A 19,744-nucleotide genomic window follows, 5' to 3' on the forward strand; every position below is an offset into this window, starting at 1 on the left:
TTTGTGCAGAGTATAGATGTCTTTAACGCATTTGTAAATGTGGAAAAAGCAATCATAAAATAAATACATCAAGATCGAAATTACAGTAATCACTTACACCTCTCTTTTAAAACACAACCACTAGAACTTTTCCTACTCATCCTGTGCAACCAAGAGATATACAAAGAATTTATAAGAAAACATCTATTGCATACATTTTTTTTTCTTTCATTCCGCGAGTAAACCAAGAATTACAGCAACGACGCTTATAAAATGGCAAAAGTGCTTGCGTAAATGCACTGGAGTGGAAACCGGAGACCCGTGCATGACCCAGAAAAAAAAATGGCAACTATGAGGCAACAATAACATAACAACTCTATACAAAGCCGTCGAGATGATCTACAATCTGAATAGCTACTCCACGCTCGAGGTGATCAGAAGAGCCACCTCAGAGCAATTTCCCCAAATCCTTGTGCCACCAAACTGTCGAAATTCCTTACTCATATTGGAATGGAATATCAACCGGACTTTGAAGTACTCCTTAAGTTAATAAGCACACATAGTTTTACTCTTGATTCAAAACTGAGACTATCGGTTGAGGTCTGACAACATTTAGGACACCTCTAGCAGTGGCCTGGAGAGAGGAAAAAAATAATTATGTTCTGTGATATATTTATTTCTAAGATGATAATTTGAGAAACAAACCCTTTACTAACTTCAGTACCTCAAAAAATGAATTGAAGTTTAGACGCAAAAGAAAGCGCCGCAGAAACGGGGCTCGTTGGCTTCCGACTAGTCTGCTACTTCGCAATATGGTATATAAAGAGTTCGATTTCTTGTTGAATTCCTGAACCAAGCAAAAGAGAAAAAATATTCGAAAGTGGACGACAGATTTTGAAAAATATAATTGGTTTTTACCAGAAAGTGTACCTCAGTCAAGTGCTCTAGCTCAGATGTGTTTGCTCCGTTTTCTTGGTTTTCGATGCTCCAGCAGAACTGAAGACAAAGTTTCATAATACTATCCAGTATTCTTGATAAAGAACCAATGTCCAAAAAAGATTGTGAAATTAATGCTGACAAATACCTGTAAGAAAATACACACAACAATACATAAGCAATACAGAGATTGAATGATTTTGAGCATCCACTGGGGAAAAAAAATTCAAGCAGAAACAGAACACAGTGGCTGCCATTTGTAGAAGAGTAAATGATGTGGATAAACAAAGGCATAAAAGGGACATGCCCAAAGCACTGTAAAGGAAGTGGGGTTTTCTAGGATTGCCGATGTATGAATAAATTCTACTGCATCAACATGATAACTTGATTAAGAATCTCGACATGACATTTTCGAAACAGGGCACAAGGAGTAAGTTATATTAATAACCTAAACATTTTATATAAAACAAAACGTTTTGGATTGTAGGAAATTCGAACCACATTTTGACTTACTCTTGATGGAATCCCACAAGTTCAGTAAAATCTTGAGAATCCTGAATGTGAGCTTGTAGAACATTCCATTGGGATTCTATAACATCCACCTAAACAAGTGAACCGAGTAAAAACGCGAGTTAAAGAGACTTCCTTTGAGATTCTAGTTGACAGAAACGAGCCCCCAAAATTGGAAATCAAATATGAGATTGTCTACAAACATACAACTACTAGCACTACAGATGCAGCAGGTGAAATCTTATGCACTTCTGTATCAGTATATATTTTGGTGTATTATCTACTACTATCTAGAACTAATCTTAAGAATAATTATCACCAAGAGGAAAATAAAATGCGATTACCTGTATATAAAACTGAAGATTTCTAATTAAGAATGCCATATGCTCTCTAATGCGCCACATGGGTCCGAATCGTTGCCGTCTCTGTTGAGATACGGAACCCTTTAAGCGATTATTGCGGCAATTGGCGAAATCTGTGTGATCTTGGTGCATCGCGGAAGCCCATGATTTCTCCAACTCCATTTGTGTTCGCTTGAGCCGCAATAAATATTGGAAAACCCTTGTATACCTGAAGATAATTGTTTTGTGCACAAATAAATGGTAAGTTGATATGGCAATAATCAATTTTTTGAAGTTTTATTCCTCTTTTGATATCCCTTCTTTCATCTTTGAAAGTTAAGATGAAAGCCCAATTATGCCCAATAGAGATTAGCTAAATCCTGGGAGAAAAAAAAAACACACTTCTGTTCCACGAATTGCTGTAATAATCTTACTTAGACAGCACTTCTTGAGTGAAGAACAACTGTAGCGGCCAATCAACAGTGTACTCGAGAGAAATTCCATCCCAGCCATCAAGAATTGATTCTGAATTAACACCTGGGTTTTTATCCTTTGGCAATTCACCTTGGGAGGATTTAAGAGGCATTCCAAATGACGGCATCCTTGTAGGTAGTAGGTACAGAATGGTACAAAAAGGTTAATAGATTATTTTAACAAATTTAAGTGTCAATCACACTAATGAATTCACTCTTAATTTAAATTAGAAGAACGAAACATGGCTCTAACCGCAAAGATACTCTCGAGAAGTATTTGTCTTCCTCGCCAATATTCTTTATTGCAGCCTGCATTACAACTGGCTCCAATTAAGTTGTATTCCAAGTAGTGTCTTGGTTGAAAAACCAACTGACTCATTGATAAATATTTTTTAGCTGATTAAACTTGTATTTTTGGGAGTCTTTTCATACTAGTCATACCAGCTGGAAAGGAACCATAAGGTCTGCTTCAGCAGTTGACTGGCGAGGTGGTAAGCGCATAAGTTGACGACTTTCCTCAAGAAAACACTAGCATGATAAATTGTGTCTTGTTATTCACCAGTACAGTGGAAAATTCAGATGCAATATCCAATGAATCAATGTTTCTGACAAACATATTGCAGGTTCCTTATTTTATTTTTATTTTTTGCTAAAAGACAACATGTTGTAGTTGTTACTGCAGATAGTCGATCCAGCGCAATTCATAAAATATTTATTGAATAGCTTGTGTCTTGTTATTCAACAGTACTGTGGAAAATTCAGATGCAATATCCAACGAATACATGTTTCTGATAAACATATTGCAGGTTCCTTATTTTATTTTTATTTTTTGCTAAAAGACAGCATGTTGTAGTTGTTACTGCAGGTAGTCGATCCAGCGCATTTCATAAAATATTTATTGAATAGCTTGTTATCACTCCCTAACCTTAGAAATCACATTGGGATAAAAAAAAAAAATTACTTAAGTATTTGCAAACAAATTAAACAGAGCAAATTAATAAGGTTATAAAAATGATTTTAAGTTTAAGCTTTCGATATGGTTGTTCATGCATCCACTGCTCACCTGGAAAAGATCTCCTTTGGCCAAAAGAAAATAGTCTTTCAGAGCTTTCAGATGCCCATTCAAGTCAGCTCGTACTACTACAAGCTGATGAAAGGAAAAAAAAAAGATAAGAGAATACATCAAAGTTTAGTTCAATAAAACCACAAGATCAAATTTATGACACCCAGCACCTGCCAAAGTCGACTGGCTGCAATAGCTCTAATGGAGTCAACAGCATACTCGAATGATCTTTTGTGAAACTCTGAGGCCTCCTGTACAATATAATTTAGCTTTGAGATCTACTTGAAGCACTGAATGAAGAAAAAGGAAAGACCCATACAATTTTTTTCTTAGTCTATGTCAATGGAAAAATTTGTTGAGGGATTTCAATATTGAAGGGAATGCACACGAAACCGTATCGACTGAATTTATAATGCTACGAACGAAAAATGCACACAAAAATGTAGCATAGTATTGAGGTAGTGCAAGGAACCTTTAGGTCTGAGAGCATGACTTCAATCTTATCAGCCTCAGATTGTGGAAGTAACTCTTCTTCAATCCTCTCTTTATCAACAAAAGGCTCCTTCTGCAAAGGAAAACGTCCACTGAAGCCTTGAAACTTCTGAGAACCTTTGGGCATCTGCTGATTATATGAAGGATCCTTGAATTGGAATGCATGGCTAGGATTGCGAAGAACCCTTATAGCTTTACCAGCGAATAAAATTGATTCTGCAAAGCGCATGTCAATGTATCGTGGCAGCATATCCTACAAAAAGAACACATAATATAATTTAGTATAAAGTTATATGAGGGCAGATATATATAAGTCGTCTTTGAGGCGATAGTAAAGACAAGAATAATCAAGATACCAAGTATAAATGAAAACCCAAATGCCAATCAGTTAGAGACACATCTTCCGTTGATAATCGTGACAATTTTTCTACGGCGTCTGATTGAGATGAGCCTTGCTCTATTCCCCTGTCTTCCTGCCTGCAAAAAAATTCAGCTAAAACATTCATGTTACTTTTATCAGAGAAAAAAATGTCAGCATGAAAACAAAATCTTTAACGAAAGACGAATCACCGAGACAAAGCTACCTCAGCTAACGGAAAATTGCAGTAAGATATACAAATTCTAACATAAAAATAACCAACTCGAATGTGAGATCGCTATATTCATTGCTTCTTAACAGAGCAATACTCATTTATTGAATTCTGAGAAGCTTATGCTTTTCAAATATAACTTTCACATATAAAAATCCCTTACTGAAAATATTTGTCATAAGTTTCCAATCTCTAATTCTTTTCAAGTCTCTGAAAACCAAAAGCCTAGCCTTAAATTCAACTTGAGACAACAAATGCCTTGAATATTACCTCCTAACGAAAAATTCTCCATACTGATCTTGAAGAATCCCATAAACCATCCATGAAGCAAGCTGGTTATACAAAACCTGATGTCCGTGCCAAAGAAGCCTATATTTCACACATTGACAAGTGAATGGAGGAAATTAATCACAATGCAGATTAATCATTCTTGCCTTCAAAAAAATATTGAGTAATGCTTATCACAACCTTAAGAACAGTTTCAGCGTTAGTCATTCACGGCATCTCAGGTTGCAAAACCAAAATAGGAATAGGATTGTAATAGGAATGGGAACAGAATTGCATGTTTTTTTTGTAGAAAATAATTTTAAAAGCTGAACCAGATCAAACAGAATTTGAGAATTTGACCCTAAATTTTCCCCTTTTTTTTGTTTTCATCTACAGCTATCCTCCTCTTCTTTCTCCCTCTCTAGAAAAATTTAGAAAGATTGCTAATCACGAAATTAAAAAGTCCATCCCATCTGCTCACCAGGAGAATGGTGATTCCATCAAAACGAGAGAAAGATAAGCTATCCGACAGAATCACGATTTTAGCATTTCAATATAAACCAGACAAGAACTTTACACTGCTGTTTCATTCTATTTCCTTTCCTTACACCATCCAACCATACCCTCAAAGGAAATAATTCCAACACATCTCTTCCATAAGTTACTCTTAAATTTTACTAATGCTGATAATTCAAAAGACCACACACACCTTTGAATGCAGGTCTGCAACTCAGGAACTCCACAATGGCACCGCTCGTGCAACAGGTTAAGAAGTCGACCCCCGCGAATATCATCCCTCTCGATCTCTACAATGAACTTGTGCAAAGGCGGCAAAAGAACAAAGAACTACACACCGAAAGAACCGAACAGAAGTCACAACACAACCAACACATTGCAAATCCCAAAAAATAAAAAATCTCAACTGAGAGCATCGCAATTGAATGCCGACCTTGTTGAGGCCTTGAATGACCGTGGCCAAGATCGGGACAGTCTCGGCCAAAAGCCTCTGCTCAACCTGAAGAACAGCAGACCTGTACACAGAGAGAACCTCGACGATCCCGTTCGCCACGGCGCGGTGGTAGACGCTCCGCCGCCGGAACTTCCCTCTCGAAAGCTCCGAGACCGCTGTAAGAGGACTCGCGTCGCCGGACTTTATCCAGCTCAGATTCCGGGACTCGGTGGCGAACCTGTCGAGCTCTCTGTAGTAAAACCCTAGCGCGACGATCCTCTCAACGAGGTCCCTGAATAACTCTCAAACTATCATCGTCAGTCGAACGGTGCTTTGGGGAAAAATTGGTATAGGTCTAAGGTTTACGAGTACCTTTCGCTGGGCTGGAGGAATGAGATATCAGGAGCGAGCTTGAAGGATGGCTCTTCGTCGTCGGAGGGGAAGGAAACGCCGAGGGAGTTGCGATGATCTCTCCGGTCGATGATCAGATCGCCGGTGTAGCCAAGAAGTGCGAGCAAAATCTCGTGAAGCATTTCTGTTGTTTTGGAATGAAAGAAAATAATTTAGAATGTGAGTGAGTGTGACTCTTGAGTGAGTTTTTTTTTTTTTTTTTTTTTTTTTTCTTTCTTAGTTTAAATTGTTCGAGTTCGTGCCAATAAAAGGAAAGCGGGATTTTTATTTTTGTCGTTTTATGTTTTAACCAAACGACTTGCTATTTGCAAGTTGTGCAATGATCATATACACATTTTAATTTTGAGAAAAATATATCTAAAAATATTTAAATTTGAAAAAATAAATTTAAAATTTTTTAAGATTTTTTTTTCTTTCTGATTAAAAATAAATAAATAAAAAATCGTTGTAACATGACTAGCGATACAAGTCTAGGGATCCAACCTTTTCTTTATATATATAATAATTAATACAGAATTATATTCAATGAGTGTACGAAATTATGTTGCTACACTTTGGTACAAAATTATAGCAATATAAATATTGCTATAAAATTATATTTAAATTTTAGTACGAAATTATATATAAGAATTACTAGAATACGTCAATCTACGATTATATGTTATTATATAAAAATTTTAGTATAACACAAGTTAATCCAAGTATGAAAAATGTTAGACTGCGCTTTCATTGGAATCGACTAGGTTGGATTTTTGGGGTACTAATCACAATACGTTTATTTCTGTGGAAGCTTTCTTCACATTATATATCTACTAGCTTCTACCGAGTGTTTTAGCAAAACATATACAATTGACGGATTATTCATCTCGACGTCTAATCTTAATAAAAGAATTTCATTATTTAAGAACTAGAATTCAGACGATTACAATATCGCCTAGAGTTATCTACTAACATAGGTCAACAACGGTGATGTAAATATGAACAAGACAATACAATCTACTCTCTCTCAATAAGCAAACAATTCTAATTGTGATCAATCAATAGAAAACAGTAAGCATATCTCAAACAAAGCAACCATGAAATTAAAACAAACGGGCAATAACAATTAAATTAACTAACTAGTATAATCATAATCATTAACAAATTGATAATCATAATGAAGCGCATAACAACTAAATTAACAAAACTAGTATTGAAAGAAAAAATAAACTCATATTAAATAAAAACATAGGGAGCACATTGAATTTTCGGTTCCATCAAGATACCTTTTTCTTCTTCAAAAGCTCTCCACAAAACTAACCAAACCCTATTGAAAAACACTAAACAAAAGTAAGGATGTCCTATTCTCGTTAATATAACATTATGGTGATTTTCGGAGTTATTTAGGCCTTTCGATGAAATACAATGGTCCAATGCTCTTTACAAATGAGAAATTAAAACTTCAAAAAATCAAGGAGTGTGGCGAGGAGTGGCTTGGCACGCTGGCGCGCACTATGGCGTGGTGAGTGTGAACTTGGCATGGTGTACACTTCTTCGTGGCATGGAGTTGGCGCACTATCGTTTTTCCAACTATGGCGTGGTGAGTGTGAACTTGGCATGGTGTACACTTCTTTGTGGCATGGAGTTGGCGCACTATCATTTTTCCAACTATGGCGTGGTGAGTGTGAACTTGGCATGGTGTACACTTCTTTGTGGCATGGAGTTGGCGCACTATCGTTTTTCCAACAATGAGCATTGACCGCAGCACGGTGGCTAGGAGTACGGCGCAGTTGACCAATATGTTACGTTGACCGCGGCTTGGTAGAAGCAAGCAGAGCGCATTTGACCAAAAATTTGTGACCTTCACCCCAAAAGCTCCCGTTCGACCTCCAAATGCCCCAAAACAACATTAAGTAGTTCAAATTAGATCTTGGAATTGAATTTGAGCCCAAAACCTATAATTCACACCTTAAAAATTCCGATAAATCATCAAGCACATTTGAAAGTAAGTTGAAATTCGAGCTCGGAAATATGAGATGTGTATATAAAATGCATTCATCACTCATCTCTATCAACGTCGTCGGACGGGGTATCGAGACATTGTATAATGCAGTTAGGCGTTATTTTTCATGGCCAGTTATCACCGTATCGTAACCAAACGAAAATTATTCTCAGCTGCATGCAATTCCGATGTCAAATAAATTTGATGCAAAAATACAAATATAGCTCTACAATATATATATATTTGTTAACCTCCTCCATGTTTTACTTGAAATTCCATTAGCTGATGTTTCAATTTATTTTGTCAATAATATCGTGTAAATCACGTAGTCTTCCAAGACCAACTATTTTGATACAATATCTCCGGAAAAGAAGAATGCTGTTAAAAGGTCAGGTCCTTTTTCTTTTTTCTTTTTTTTTTCCTTAACTCAAATGTAAAATTTGTTTTCTATTACACGGACAAAATTAGTTTCGAGCATTGCTATGCACGAAAATAAATTAAAATACAAACTCCTTAACCATATATTGGAAGAAAAAAAAATCTATAAATATTTGAACAGAGCATATAATGGAAATGCAAATAAATTAGCTTTAGCATGAATAATAAACAACATAAGCAATGAGAGTATCCCCTCAACTAACTTTCAGCCCTTGTTCTTCTTTTGTTTTTGCTTTTGCCTTTGCTTCTGTGTGTTCTTTGTTCTCTGTACCGTCCCGCCATGTCTCTGCATCTCTCCTTTTTCGTTAAGATCCACTTCCTCAAATTCTATAGGCTTTATGATTTGACCCGCCTTCTTCAATATCTGATTATACAAATAAAAAGGAATCAACATAATAAAGTCCATTCCTTCACTTCACCGTTCTTAATGAGAAACAAAGCACACATAAATAAATGAAATAGTTTCAAGGGGTACCAAGAACTTACCTCAGGCCGATTAAGAGCTGCGACGGTGGTGGCCGGGTTGTATTCGGGACCGATGGGCATTCGCATGCTCTGCTCATACACTTCCTTGGAAGTGTAGGGGAAAGGTAAAGTTTTGGTGTAGAGCTTCTCAGTCTGTCATGGGTCAAACCAGAGAATAAAACATAATTATATAACATAAGTGACAAATTAAAGCAACAACAGAACAAGTGAAACTAAAAACGGACTAGTGACCGGCATTATAGCCATTTTTTTACAATTATTTGAAAAGTATTACTTTAAAAGAGGTTGTTTGAGTTTTTAACCGAAATTTCCGTTCATCATAACATTTTACTGATTTTTTGTTTTGTTTGGTTTCGTATAAAGAGGTTGTTTGGGGTGTTTAAGGTTAAGTTAACTTTAACTTATGGTTCTCGGTTACCATGTTCACTTCAAGCATCTATTGACATATTTATTTATTTCACCCTTAACATTTGACATATTCACATGTATATTTTTATTATTTTTTTCTTCAGCACCTTACATGAATAGCTCAAACCTGAACACGGCACTCTCAGTACCATCTAAAGTTGACTTTTGTCAATCAAAAAGGCAATTCGAAAAATTGTCTGGACAAGGTATATGACGGATGAAGGTGAAGTAAATGACTTACTCGTTTGTCCAATCTCTCGGATATAACAACGTGTTTAAGATGGGCATCTTTCCTTTTTTTGACTGCCTCTTCTCTGATACTCTTGGCGGTCTCATACTCCTTGACCATCCAAGCCGGTAAACCTCTCTTTTTCTGAACACGTGTCCATTGACCCCACCCAGGAAGAACACTCGGTTCTTTGGGCTCAGGGTTCTCCTCATTCAGGGCTTCCTGTTTTAGTCTCTCGAAATCATCTTCCACATCGTCCGCTGCAAAGGCTTCATGAATAAGCTCAGCTTGAGACGGAAGTTCATAAGGCACTTTAGGACCTGAAGAAAGAATCCCATCCACCATCTCGGTTTCACTATCTGAATCGCTATGATCCAGGGATTTCTCGGCCGTTTCCTGCATAAGGAAGAGGTAAGCCACAAAGGAATGGGAACTAATGTAAAGTACCTAAACAATCTGAAACCCAGCTTCATTAAATGGCTACGAGGTTGTTATATATACCTGTGGTCCTGGATTCTTTGAAGCACGTTTCTTGGATACGGGAGGCTTTTTACCAATCGCATCATTGTTTTCACCTTTCGCCTGACCATCAAACAGAGCATGTCATTACTATTTTCTCCACTTTTAAACTAAATGCAAAATGAGCCCCTCATACACATTTCAATTTAAAATACCTTTTTCCATGCCCCAGATGCAAAAATAGCAACTTCATGTGTTGTCTTTGGACCTGGGTCTTTACCGATATCATCAAAGCTCTGCGGACCACAAAAGAGATGATATGTCATGCTTATGAAGCTGTAAATGACACTTAGAAAAGTTGACACTATCATAAATTATAACCTTGAGGAGACTGTCTTGATTAGTCAAAGAACCATTATTTAGGAGACTTAAATCAATGTTGGCATCACTTTGGGAAAGATCATTTCCAATAGTCACATCATTGCCGTTATCTTCTGCCTCAATATCGTCTTCACTGTCACCGTGATCATAAAATTTATCCAATTCGGATTTATTGTGCGTTTCAAGTTTACTTGATTTCGGAGCCTGCTTTCCTGCTGCATTAAAGACCATTCTGCCGCTAGAAACACCAGATTTTGGACTTCGAGCTGTCTTTGAACCATCCAACTGCTTTGACAGTGAGTCAAAATCTTCAAGAGCAAGTCTGGCTTCCTCAGCAGCAGCCTCCTTACGTTTTTTCATCCCTCGCACCTATATCAAAATCAACGACCCTAAGATTAAGACAGCGACCAAATAGATGGAAGATAAATAAACAGTAAACATTCAGGGCATATAAGCTAATTTCTTTTTAAGTTTTCCCATTTCCCCGGCAATAAGCATAATTATTGAACTCGACTAAGAGAGAAGAAAAAAAAGGTTTAATGAACAATTTACCATGAAAGGTAAAGCAAGCAATCCCGATTGAGGCACTTCATCCTCTTCGTTCATAACTTCAAGAGTCTTTTCTTTTGCTTTTGATATTAACCTGGATGATCTATCTTGCTCAGAACCGGAAGAATTGTAATCGGAATCATCATCACTGCCACTCCCGTCACTGCTGCTACTACTATCTTTCATAGATCTAATCTTTCTGGTCAACGCAGTGTGTAATTGGTCCTTCTCAGCAATAGCAGCCCGAGTACCTTCGTCCTGGGCATCTACACCGCGCTCTTTAATTCGGTCGAACCACTTTGACCTTTTATGCCTCAAAGTCATGCGCTCCTGGATCAGGAGTAGAGGAGAGTAAGTGATAGAGTTTCTAAAGTGAACAACTACAGATGATGATAACGATAAACAATTTTACCTTTGCCCGTTCAAAGTCGTGTTTTCTTGCCAGCTCTTTAGCAGCTTCTGGGTCCAGCAGAGCCTCCGAGGCCTTCTTAAGTCTATCTTTTTTTAACAGACGATGGTAAGTTTTCGATTTGATCTTCTTTACGCGTTTCGCCTTCACCTCGTGACTGAAAAGAAGGCTGCGCATTTTGGCAATGCGACCCCTCCGTTCCCTTTCATCCTCAACAGTCACCTGTCATGAAAGAATAAGCTTAGTAAAAACAATGACCAAGACAGCCATTAAAACACGATTGCATTAAAATATCATTTGCATCAGATTCAATTGTGATTAAATAATAAATAAAAAGACACAGATATCTTGCTAGGCTGAGAGCTCCAAAAAATTTGAGAGAGAGAGAGAGAGATCATGATGGGCAAAAAGTTCGGAGCATTCGGACCTCGTTTAGTTCAAGAAGTCTAGCACCATCATTACTGTGAGCATCTGCAACCTTGTCACTGTATATCAACGAAGCTATTTTCTTCTCAAACTCAGTCCTGGGTTCAAACTCCGATGCTATCGCTCCTACAGTCGAAAACCCTATATCTACATCGTTATCGAAAATCAAGGTTGGAGCCTCTCTATTCCTCTTGATTAGTGGTTCCCACTTAACCATGTCTTTCTTTGATGCTATATAAGCGGCCATCCTGTCCAGCCTTTCCTGCTCTGCTCGGTGGAGCGGAGCTTCAGTCGGAGCTACTTTCCTTTCCATTTGATCAAATTTCTTCTTGAGTTTCGCATACCCAGGAGTGTGCTGTAGAGGTGCCAAAAGGTCATTAATGGTAATTTGACCACTACCATCCAAAACATCACGAGTAGGATTAAACTCAGACTCGGGATATGCTTCTGTGATAATAGCATTCTTATCCTTCTTCTTCCCTGATAAGGAGAACATATTCTCAGGCATTATTACAAACTTTTTAGTGTATTTAAACCCTGATATTTAAAACTGTAATTAGCTCATGAATCTTACTCCATTCAACTTCAATTAAATACATAATTAGAAAAACCACACGAATTTCCAATGTTCAGAGCTTTACAGATCCAAAACACTTGAAAGAGTCATTTTTAAGACTAGGGAATAATTTTCTCTAACTTTCAATCTTAAAAGAATAATGAAAAGGTACGAGCTTGCCAGTAAAATACACTCCGCCTAAAATCTCTGAGTACCTAAAAAGACCCGATTCTCTAGACAAAACCTCAAATGTTGAAGCACTTAGAGAATTAAGAGCACAATACCTTTAAACGCCTCGCTGGGAATTCCCGTAAGCTCATTCAACATCCTCGCATGCCTCTCGTCTTCATTCTCTTCAGCGTCGTCATCTTCACTCCCATCGTCATCGACGCTTTCATCGTCTGACGAGATATTCTCATCCTAACGACGAACAGCAAAGAAACCAAATCAACTCAATTTTCACAACGCATCGACTACATAAACAGACAATTGAACAAATTAAGAAGAAAAAAAAAACCTCGAATTCGTCGGGCGTCTCGTACTCGAGAGTCTCGACGGGGTCGAAACGGCGATTCTTCCCGGACTCCTCTTCGGGGACCTCTTCTTCGTACTCGTACGCGGCGTTCATCGCCGCCTCTTCGAAATCGATCCTCTCCTCGGCATCGCTGTCGGAAGAATCTCCACCGCTACGTTTCCTAGGGTTCATCCCGTCGAGAACCTTCCGGAACTGGTTCGGCAACCTCGGACCTCGTCTCTTCAGAGGTTTATCGTCGCTCCGGAAGGACGAGCCGGTCTTCTGCTTCTTGGTACTGCCGTTACGGCTCGCTCCGCCGCGGGACTTGCGCTTCGGATCGGTCATGGCGTCGGAGAAGCGAGTGTTTGGTGTTTCAGCCTCGGCGCTTTGCTGCGTTGGGTTTTAGGCAAAACCCTATCAAACAAGAAGACGAGACTGAAACGAATCGGGTCGGTTAAAATATATGGGCCGGGAATATATTCTTATTGGGCCTATAACTAGGCCCAATTTATTATTGCCCTCAGTTTGGGGAAGAAAAAAAAAAGGCTCAAATCCATTTCACGTTCGATTTGAATGACTGTATATTGGATTACACGACATTCGAGTCCTCGATCGTCTCTGTCTTCTTGAAAAAACGAGCTGGGGTATGAGTTGAAAAAACGATCGTCTCTGCCCTCGTAGTTTCGCTATCACTCTCAGTATGAATTCTTGTTTGGTTTTTGTATCAGAAAACTTCTGCGTTTGAAAGTGTCTTTTGGTTATACAGAATTTGTTTAATGTGCATTTTTTCACTGCGTCAATCAAGTAGGTCACGCGCATATGATTTGGAGGTTGAAGACGAGGTCGGATTGTTCCAGCGACACTGAAGTCACGGTAAGTCATTCAGTCTTGCTATCATTTTCTAGAAGTAGGTGGTTAATTAGATATCCTTGAGTGTTTATCTGAAATTTGAACTCGAATTTGTTATTTGAAATGAAAACAAAAGATGATTTTTTTCCTGCTGGATTTAGTTACAAATGTTAGAACAGGAAAATAATAAACCGTCATGCGTTTATTAAAGATCTGGATTTTCAAATATTTATAGAATATTTTTACGCGGTATATATTGGATCTCTACTTAATAGTAACTCAAGACTTTTCACAGAGTTGACACTCGTGATTGATGAGAGGATAAAAACTGCTGTCTGCTTTGTTTAATTCTCATCATTAACTTTTCGTTCATGTTGATTTATTATAGCTAAACGTTTGGGTATCACAAATATCTCAAAAGGCCAGATTGAGCTAACGAGCTCGCCGAAGAAGGCCCGGGTATGGATTTTCGTAATTTCTTCTGTACATCTTTAGTCATCTATTCAACTTCCTCTATTGCAGTGACTAATGTATTTAGCTTTCTTTTTTGCTCTGCAGAACGCCTTATAAGACCAAAGACTGTTGTGACCCAATCCATTTGTACTGTGACAAAGTATATTTTTTTTTCCCTTTCTTTGTATTCTTTCCCACTTCTCACCATACGTAGTTTATGTACCTTCCTCTCATAGCAACATTGCTGACATAATGTTTTTATTTATTCTTTGAAAATAGTAATCATAATATGGTTACCGTGCATGTTTTGTTCTTTGTTTGTTCTTTGATTTTCAAAATAATACTTGCCGTTTAGTGACAATTGTTGGCTTTTACACAAAAATGAAATAGAAGAAGCAAGCACAGGCATCCAGAAATGAGTTCAGCTCTGAGCAGAAACATTGGACCCCCACTGATGAATCTGGTTAGATTTCATGGCCTTCCGATCATGGAGCAACTTCACATTGAAGAGAATCTACTTCGGACCTCTTCAGATAATTGGTGTATTATCAACGACGGGACTTGTGAGTCAACGATTGTCATGGGCGTTTCTGGGTAGATTCAACCTGCGAAGTTTTTTTTTTTTTTTTGGTTAAACATATCTATATTAAAAAAAAATTATCAATTCATGTTCCCTTAAAAAGAGAATGTCTACTGTTTCAGTAACAATCTTTAAATATAGCTTTTAGAAGCACGTCAAGGCTGGAAACTGATTTTTTTCTCCATATATTCATACAAACTGTCTCTGCTAAATATGGTTTAATGGAATGAATTTGTGTCAAAATGTGCATGAAAATAGTTAATTTGGCAGAATCCAACTGTGAAACTCTCTTTACAGGTCAACTACGGAGCTTCTGGAGGTTGAACCTGTGTTGCGAGACCGGATTCCGGTGATCAGGAGGTACTCCGGTGGTGGGACTGTGATCGTTGACAGTGATACCATTTTTGTAACCTTGATATGCAACAAGGAAGCCATTCCTGGCTTGCAACCGTATCCACAGCCTATTATGTCTTGGAGTGGTCATTTCTACTCCAGAGTGTTTCAAGGGACCGCGGATTTCCATCTTCGTGAAAATGGTATGGAGTTCTTTGGTTAATAATAGTAGTATCAACTTTAATATTTGGTATTTTTTTTTTTAGAAGAAACTCAATTAAAATAAAAAAGGGAAAAAAAAGCTTTTACTATGAAAAAGCAAGCTACAAACTACAGGGCACTAGGCCAATCTCTAGAAAGGGAAGCTAGACTATAGGAACGAAACTCGGGCTCAAGGGTAGCAAGCCAAAAACCAATATTGCGGAAAAGACTATCCCAAAGGCTGTCGAAACAGGGAGGGGCATCGTCGAAAATACACTTGTTCCGGAGCTTCCAAATAGCCCAGCAGGCTGCGAGAAAGACAACCTTGACAGCTGAGCGAACCTTCGAACTTCTACCAGAGGAACCAAACCAGAGGCTGAAGTCAGAGAAGGGGCAATCGGCAGGAGGCAGAATATCGACGGGAAGGCGCACGAACAGGAGGCTCCAAACTTTGGAAGCGAAAGAACAAGTCCGAAACAAATGATCTCTGTTGTCGGCGGCTCGGTGACATAAAGGGCAGCAAGACGGGCAACCGGAGATCGAAGGAAAACAGCATTGAAGAACATCGTCGGTGCTGAGCTTGTTCGAGACGAGGAGCCAACCGAAGAACTGCACTTTAGAAGGCACTTTAGCTTTCCAGATCAGATCGACAAAGGGCCAAGCCGAAGGGAGGGAGACCGAAGACAAGCTTCACGTCATAGACTTCACTGAGAAATCCTCCGTGTCGTCTAACCAAACCCGACGATCGACCATGCCGCTCCAAATCTTGATATCTTCCAGCTTCGCCAAGAGAGCGGAAACCTTGTCGATTTCTCTCAAGGAAAGGTTCCTAGAGAGTTTGAGGTCCCAAAAAACTCGACTGATTTCAGACGGGTCCGGGGAAGCAAAAAAACCGATCTTTTCGTTCTTCTCGGGACAGATCCTCGCCAAGCCCGGAAACTTATCCTCGAGAGGACTGTCGAAAAGCCACGAATCCTTCCAAAAGCGAACGATCGAGCTGTCGTGCACCTTCCAGCTCACCCGGGAAAAGAAAAAGACGCTGATCGAAATGACCGACTTCCAGGGGCTACGGAAAGTGGAGGCGGGGGCGAGGTCAGGGTTGAAATCATTGGCCCGAACTCCGTGGATGGCCCTAATCGTCTTGTGCCACAGAGAGTCGACCTCCTTCGGGAAACGCCACAGCAATTTCGCAAGGAGACCTTTACCATTTGGTATATTATTTATTAGAGCTTTCAGTATGAGTCGGGCTATACGAGCTAGTCCAGAGCCCATTTGGCCCGGCCTAGCCCTCGGTCCGGACACAAAATGTTTACGGGCCAGGTTGGTACGGCCGAGCTTGATTTATGATGTTGACTAGTAGCCCATATTTTGTCACACTCTGTTGGGATGTGGTCCAAGAACTTACTATAATATTTTGGAAAAAAAAATGTGTATGAGCTCTAAAAATCGATGTATGAGCATTGGTTGGTAAATATAAGTCAAAAAGTAAATTATATTGACAAACTCTATACTTATGTTAAAGTTCTCTGTAACATTATAATTAATAAAAATTGAAAACGAAACGTTATTTAAACACTTTGTATTCATACTTTAATTTTTAAAATTCAGGTTAGGTCGTGGGCAGCTAAAATTTGCGGAGCTCATTTCACTGAATGTTTAAGTTTGTATTTGCCTTTCTCATGTACAATTTTATTTTGTTTTTACAACGAAAACAACAACTCTTCATCCGTATTTGTAAAATTATGATACATTTATTTCTGCATTTGAAATATATTCTAAAAAAGTGTGCTACAACTTGGTTTAGATTATGTGTTTGGTGAACGGAAGTTTGGCGGAAATGCTCAGTCGATCACCAAGAACCGGTGGGTCCACCACACCTCATTTTTGTGGAATTATGATGTCAGAAACATGGCCTATCTTCAACACCCAAAACGGGTTCCGAAATATCGCCAGGTATTAATATATTGTCAATCCACATTCCCTGTTCCTTATCCTTCTTACAATTATTATCATTTTTATATGAGAATGGGTATAAAAGTTTATACTCATTAATAAGATTCTTGTAGCTTCTCAACAGGGTTATGCATTAGTGATGAATAATCGCTTTAAATCTGCGTACCATTAACTTTGTGCTCTTTCCTCTAAATTACTCGAATAGCTAAAGCGTTTACATATATAGTTTGTTTGTGTGAAAAACAAATGAACGAACTCTCTGGTTTTGCAGGCACGGGACCACATGGAATTTATCTGCCGCATGAAGGACTATATGCCGAGATCAATGTTCATTGACAAAACCGTTGAGGCATTGGAAACTGATTTCTCAGTTAGATCTGTGGCGTCCGAGGGTATTGCGTGTTTCTTGGATGCTAAGTTTAGTCCTTCAACTAGGGTTTTGACTAGGCAAGAGCTGGAGCCGAAGGCTTTCGCCTCGCAGGTTGCGACCGCTTGCTTGTAGCTGTGACAGCTTGAAGTTGCTAAGGTCAACCCAATTCGAATAAAAAATTTTGAAGTGATTATTTCTGGATATAAATGTAGGTTCAAGTGATGGAATATTTGAAGGGAAAAAAAAATAATGCCATGTGATTATAAAGTATAGATACATTCTTTATAATAAGCACACTAATTGGTCTCTGTACTCTCATGTCACAAACTATTATTATTTTTACTTCTATTTCTATTTTTATTGGTAAGAGCCTATATATGGTTTAATTTTTGGAACATGTTATGATGTGTTTAATTCAGTTTTTTTGTCTTGATGCGTGAAGAGGAAGACTCGGGGATGAATTTATAAGCCAATTTGGATAATCCAACATATTCAGCTCAACCAACAATTTAGATAAGCCAATTCTTTGGTTCCAATCATACAGTAGCTACTTTGTAAAGCGAATAAATAGCATATAGGCACATTTAAACGGCTAAAATTACTTCAAGTTCATCAGCACGTAGAGATGATGAATAATATATTTGTGATTAGCAAATCAAGAGCAATTAGAAAGTTCAACTATTGATGATACATCACATACATTATAAGCGTTTTCAAAAACAACCATAGTAAATCTTGAAAAGAGTTGTATTTCAGCTACGAGGCAATGCCTCTAAACTCCTGAGTCATACCATCAAAGAAAGTTCAAGAAAACCAGATAAAAGGGATCGATTAATAGGAGCGAAAATTAGGCCTTCCTTTCTTTATCTTTCAAAGTCTATTAACTCTAGTAATTCGTCAAAGGTGTGTCCATCCAAAGGATTGCTCTCAACAGCACTAACCTGCGGTGGCGGATATAGCAGATTCGAATCCCAGTAGCTTTGTTCTTCCTTTTTCATCAAACACCAATTATAATTGGAATTATGATCATTCTCAACAACGTTAGACGAGGAATTAGGGGTCCGATCAGATCTATGCTCTTCTTGTCCCAGATATGAGTCGTCGTGATCGTCATTGACACGTGGCTCTGCCATGATCACAGCTTGAGAGCTGCGCTTTTTCGGTTTACTTGGAGATGAAGGCACACAAACAACCATCTTCTTGCGAGTGGGTTTTTGCCTTTGAAAGACCTTGCAAAGAGCCCAATTTGAATGAGCCTGCAATATCAAAATCATAATTATTATAATAATTATCAGTTATCAGTTTATAATATGATTATATAATCTCAAAATATCGCTAAAGATATCCTAGTCATAGAAAGAAAATCTATATTTTTTTTTTTTTGTATGTCTAGATTTATCGAACTTATTGTAGCTCGAAAATTAAATAATTGACCTGATTGAGATAATATTCATGCATTCGCCAATTGGTTTTTGTTCCTTCTCCTTGGCCTTCACGGTACTCCAAATCCGCTCTGAACCCAACTATTCCATTTCCATGGCTGTTTTCCACTTCTATGGTCTTCCTCTTCTTCCAACGTCCATTTGGAGTCTTACGCTTTTGAGTTCCAACACGACCGTTTACGACCTTTACGTCTCTTTCGTCGAAGATATACATTTCACTCTCACTTTGCTTTCCGTATATCTCTGATATTATCAAGAAGAAGAAAGAAGAAGATCAAGAAAATCACATTTCGTGCAATGCAAGAATATAAAGAAACATATATAGATAAGCGTGAAACTGAAATGAAAATTCTATGAATTTATTTACCTGAAAGTTGTTGGGGATCGAAGTCGTAGAGACGATGATCTTGGAACCTGTTCGTAGGGTCTGGAAACAACTCGTTGTTGACTTTCTTGGTGAGATAGTAAGTCACCAATTCTTCTTCAGTTGGGATATCCATTATTACGGTTTATAGATTACTGGGGAAGATAGTAATTATCCCTGGGCTAGCTAGAGAAATGACGAGAGAAATTTATCAGAAACGTTATAGCTTATAGCGATGGAGGTGAAAGACTAAACAAGAAGAAAAGAAACAAATGATATATAATGTAACGTACCTCCTTTATTTTCAGATGTTTTTATTTCCGTATAATTTTTTTCGTTATTACTATTGCTA

General features: G+C 38.2%; 3 protein-coding genes and 1 long non-coding RNA gene across 9 annotated transcripts in view; 1 reads left to right on the forward strand and 3 right to left on the reverse strand.

The window, feature by feature from the left end:
* Window positions 1-19,744, reverse strand: part of LOC149388987 (uncharacterized) — a 77,118-nt gene that overhangs the window by 23,832 nt on the left and 33,542 nt on the right. The window lies entirely within an intron of this gene.
* Window positions 39-6,214, reverse strand: GCP4 (GAMMA-TUBULIN COMPLEX PROTEIN 4). The gene is made up of 16 exons (XM_089623256.1): window positions 5,973-6,214; window positions 5,601-5,892; window positions 5,361-5,497; window positions 4,655-4,753; window positions 4,151-4,271; window positions 3,775-4,047; window positions 3,473-3,553; window positions 3,303-3,386; window positions 2,681-2,767; window positions 2,493-2,548; window positions 2,201-2,368; window positions 1,770-1,995; window positions 1,429-1,517; window positions 910-1,063; window positions 704-826; window positions 39-613 (listed from the first exon to the last, which is right to left on the reverse strand). Exons 1-16 carry the CDS (start codon window positions 6,131-6,133, stop codon window positions 545-547), a joined length of 2,220 nt encoding a protein of 739 aa, XP_089479382.1. The 5' UTR covers window positions 6,134-6,214; the 3' UTR covers window positions 39-544.
* Window positions 8,425-13,267, reverse strand: LOC149388993 (U3 ribonucleoprotein (Utp) family protein). The gene is made up of 11 exons (XM_089623243.1): window positions 12,851-13,267; window positions 12,618-12,753; window positions 11,779-12,257; window positions 11,355-11,573; window positions 10,946-11,272; window positions 10,394-10,762; window positions 10,228-10,308; window positions 10,055-10,135; window positions 9,566-9,949; window positions 8,917-9,048; window positions 8,425-8,794 (listed from the first exon to the last, which is right to left on the reverse strand). Exons 1-11 carry the CDS (start codon window positions 13,190-13,192, stop codon window positions 8,636-8,638), a joined length of 2,709 nt encoding a protein of 902 aa, XP_089479369.1. The 5' UTR covers window positions 13,193-13,267; the 3' UTR covers window positions 8,425-8,635.
* Window positions 13,415-17,960, forward strand: LOC149388994 (Biotin/lipoate A/B protein ligase family). Of its 6 annotated transcripts, none has more exons than XM_089624473.1 (8): window positions 13,415-13,545; window positions 13,656-13,720; window positions 14,085-14,155; window positions 14,255-14,309; window positions 14,505-14,743; window positions 15,027-15,265; window positions 17,068-17,216; window positions 17,488-17,960. In XM_089624473.1, the coding sequence occupies exons 5-8, from the start codon at window positions 14,565-14,567 to the stop codon at window positions 17,716-17,718; spliced, it is 798 nt and encodes a 265-aa protein (XP_089480599.1). In that variant the 5' UTR covers window positions 13,415-13,545; window positions 13,656-13,720; window positions 14,085-14,155; window positions 14,255-14,309; window positions 14,505-14,564; the 3' UTR covers window positions 17,719-17,960. The 6 variants fall into 6 exon arrangements, with proteins under 6 accessions (XP_089480599.1, XP_089480597.1, XP_089480598.1 ...); XM_089624471.1 differs by having other exon boundaries at window positions 14,540-14,743; XM_089624472.1 differs by having other exon boundaries at window positions 14,543-14,743.

Source organism: Urtica dioica, chromosome 8, assembly GCF_054948205.1.
Source record: "Urtica dioica subsp. dioica isolate 48M chromosome 8, U.dioica_male_clone48M_v1_H2, whole genome shotgun sequence".
NCBI lineage: Eukaryota > Viridiplantae > Streptophyta > Magnoliopsida > Rosales > Urticaceae > Urtica > Urtica dioica.

What these genes read in the sequence shown, in the direction of transcription:
- LOC149388993 (XM_089623243.1), bottom strand. Translation starts at nt 13,192, where the DNA reads ATGACCGATCCGAAGCGCAAGTCCCGCGGCGGAGCGAGCCGTAACGGC. An exon ending in AGACGCCCGACGAATTCGAG is followed by an intron (nt 12,754 to 12,850) that starts GTTTTTTTTTTC and finishes GTTCGTCGTTAG; the next exon opens with GATGAGAATATCTCGTCAGA. An exon ending in TCCCAGCGAGGCGTTTAAAG is followed by an intron (nt 12,258 to 12,617) that starts GTATTGTGCTCT and finishes TCTCCTTATCAG; the next exon opens with GGAAGAAGAAGGATAAGAAT.
- LOC149388994 (XM_089624470.1), top strand. Translation starts at nt 16,015, where the DNA reads ATGCCGCTCCAAATCTTGATATCTTCCAGCTTCGCCAAGAGAGCGGAA. An exon ending in AAGGAGACCTTTACCATTTG is followed by an intron (nt 16,475 to 17,067) that starts GTATATTATTTA and finishes AACTTGGTTTAG; the next exon opens with ATTATGTGTTTGGTGAACGG. An exon ending in GGGTTCCGAAATATCGCCAG is followed by an intron (nt 17,217 to 17,487) that starts GTATTAATATAT and finishes CTGGTTTTGCAG; the next exon opens with GCACGGGACCACATGGAATT.
- GCP4 (XM_089623256.1), bottom strand. Translation starts at nt 6,133, where the DNA reads ATGCTTCACGAGATTTTGCTCGCACTTCTTGGCTACACCGGCGATCTG. An exon ending in TGGGTTTTCATTTATACTTG is followed by an intron (nt 4,048 to 4,150) that starts GTATCTTGATTA and finishes TTCTTTTTGTAG; the next exon opens with GATATGCTGCCACGATACAT. An exon ending in CCAAAGGAGATCTTTTCCAG is followed by an intron (nt 2,768 to 3,302) that starts GTGAGCAGTGGA and finishes TTATCATGCTAG; the next exon opens with TGTTTTCTTGAGGAAAGTCG.